The sequence below is a fragment of the Camelina sativa genome, chromosome 6 (genome assembly GCF_000633955.1).
Source record: "Camelina sativa cultivar DH55 chromosome 6, Cs, whole genome shotgun sequence".
NCBI classification, from domain to species: Eukaryota; Viridiplantae; Streptophyta; class Magnoliopsida; order Brassicales; family Brassicaceae; genus Camelina; species Camelina sativa.
Genome location: NC_025690.1, coordinates 9,158,807 through 9,161,307, shown reverse-complemented (window position 1 = coordinate 9,161,307; position 2,501 = coordinate 9,158,807). Strand labels below are relative to the sequence as shown.

Genomic DNA, 2,501 nt, shown 5'->3' with positions numbered 1-2,501 from the left:
GGTAATTTCCGACGGTTTTCCTAGGGATTTTATTTATACAAAGAATTTAGTAATTTTGATACATCTAATGTGTTGTCTAATACTATAATAAGTCATATCTGACAATTAATTAGATTATGAAACATTGTACCACAAAAAAAATACAACACTTGAAAGATTACATTATCTACACTTATGTGTTTATAAGATGATATTAGAGATATAGTTGAAACTTAGTGGAAATTTATTTCATTTATAAAAACTATGTGATTTTTTTATCTATTATGATACTAATTGTAACTGTGTTGACAATATGTCTTAGGCAAGTTTTAAACAACTATTAAAATCAATTAATTTTAATAAAACAGTTATAAAAAAATAAAATCCGTCTAAACGTTCTTGGAAATTTCCGACGGTTTACCAAGGGGTACAATATTTTCGACGGATTTCCAAGGGATTTGGACTGTTCCGATGAATTTCCGAATTTTGTGTGTTTTTGGGTTAAATAAATGGTTGAGTAGCCAATAAATATACATACAATTACTATGCGACAGATTTCCGAGGGGACCCTAAATATTTCAGACGGATTTCTGAGGGTATTTAATTTCCGATGGTTTTGCGATGCAAAAATTTATGCCCGCCTATTATTTCATTCACGCGGCAAAACCCTAATTATTTCTTAGAAATTTCCGACGGTTATATCCCTTTGAAAGATTTATATATATACATACGGTCTCACAATTTTTTCCCAACCGAACTGCGCTGTTAAAACCGTTTGTTTCTCCTCCGCCGGTGGTCTTCTTCCTCCCTGCCGATCGTTGCCTTGCCGCCGGTCTTTCCTCCGCCGCTGGTGGTGTTCTCCGGTCTTCTCCTCCACTCTGATTTTCGAGCTTCTCCTCCACTACGGCATCGGTCTTCTCCTCCACAAAATCATATAAGTTTCTCATTTTATTATGATTTTGATACATGATTCGTAGTTTTGTTTGTTAATATTTTTTTTAGTATTAGGTTTTTGAATATATTTAATTAGATCCTAATTGGATTTGTTATTAAATTAGGATTTTATATTAGAATTAGGAAGAATTTCATTTAGAATTTGGTTTTTATAATTAAAATTATGAAGAATTTACTTTATAATTAGGTTTTAAAAAAATATTTTATTTACTTGTTAATTACTAATTTATAATTAATTTTAGAAAGAGTTATAGAAAGAATTTACTTTAGAATTAATTTGTTGATTATTTATTTAAATTGTGTAGGTTTTTCTTATGATTTTTATATTAGTTTAAAGATTTTGATTGGATTTAGTTTTAAAGTTGTTATATTTTGGGATTTGAAATAGTTTTGTAAATAAAAAAAAAGACATTTTATTTGATTACTAATTTATTTAAATTTTGTAGGTTTTTCTAATAATTTTGATATTAGTTTAAAGATTTTGATTGGATTTAGTTTTAAAATTGTGTCTTGAGGTATATTTGAATATAATGTTTTATCTTTTTTATTTATTTCTAATTACTAATTAATTATTTTTTTGGTACTTAGGAAATTCTTTTAACCAAGGATCGGAGACCCGGTTTAGGAAATCTTGTGTCACGAGATGGGAATGTCTCTACGGTTTTTCCTCGGGACAATGTACTTGTTCAACAAGTTCAAGATCTTAACCAGATCGTACAAGAAAAAGACGTGACTGTCGAGCAACAGAAGCAAGAAAACCTCAAGATTAAGGAACAATTTATCCACACCCAAAAAACACTCTCCCAACTTCAAAATTTTATTTCCTCCCAATTTCCTGGACAATTCCCTCTTCCTGATCCTAAATAATTTGTTTATTTTTTTTAACTATTTTAGTTTTATGAAAATTGTTATTTAGTTAGATAATTATGTATTGGGATGTATGTATTTTGTATTAGGATATTTATAGATTTATTTTAAGCTTTTTGATATATATATTGTTATTTTATTTATTATTGAGAATTTCTATTTTTAGGGAAAATAGAGAATTTCTATTTATTATTGAGAATTTCTATTTTCGTAATTTATATATAAGATCCCTCGGAAACTCCGATGTCGTCAGAAAACCCTTGGACACGGAAATCCCTCAGAAATCATGTTTATTGGAAAACCCTTGCAAAAGTGATGCCCTTGAAAATTCTTCGGTAGTTTGACGTCCTTGGAAATCTTTTGGAAATAGTTAACCCTTGAAAATCCGTCAAAAATTTCCGACGGATTTCAGACGAGTTCTAATTTCCGACAAATGATTTCCGATGACTTTTTATTTTTGGTAATTCGTCAGAAACGACTATTTCCGAGGATTTACCAACGATTACGTCCCTCAAAAATTGGCTGTTTTCTTATAGTGGAACTCTTCAATAAAAGATTCTGTGAACAATGTTCATCACTATTATTAAGTAAGAGATCTGGTAATATCGTAACAGACAAATCAAATAAATTGTTTTCTTCACCTAATTAATCACCACGTGAATAATGAGCTCTACATTTACGGTTTCATTTTAGTATATACC

The 2,501-nt window shown here is 29.4% G+C and overlaps 1 protein-coding gene across 1 annotated transcript in view; it reads right to left on the bottom strand.

Annotated features, from left to right (window-relative positions):
• LOC104698845 (arogenate dehydratase 4, chloroplastic-like) overlaps positions 1,570–2,501 on the bottom strand; it is a 2,825-nt gene continuing 1,893 nt past the window's right edge. The window contains exon 2 of the mRNA XM_010414233.2: positions 1,570–1,614. Coding sequence (XP_010412535.1) covers positions 1,570–1,614 — 45 coding nt within the window. The remainder of the gene's footprint in view (positions 1,615–2,501) is intronic.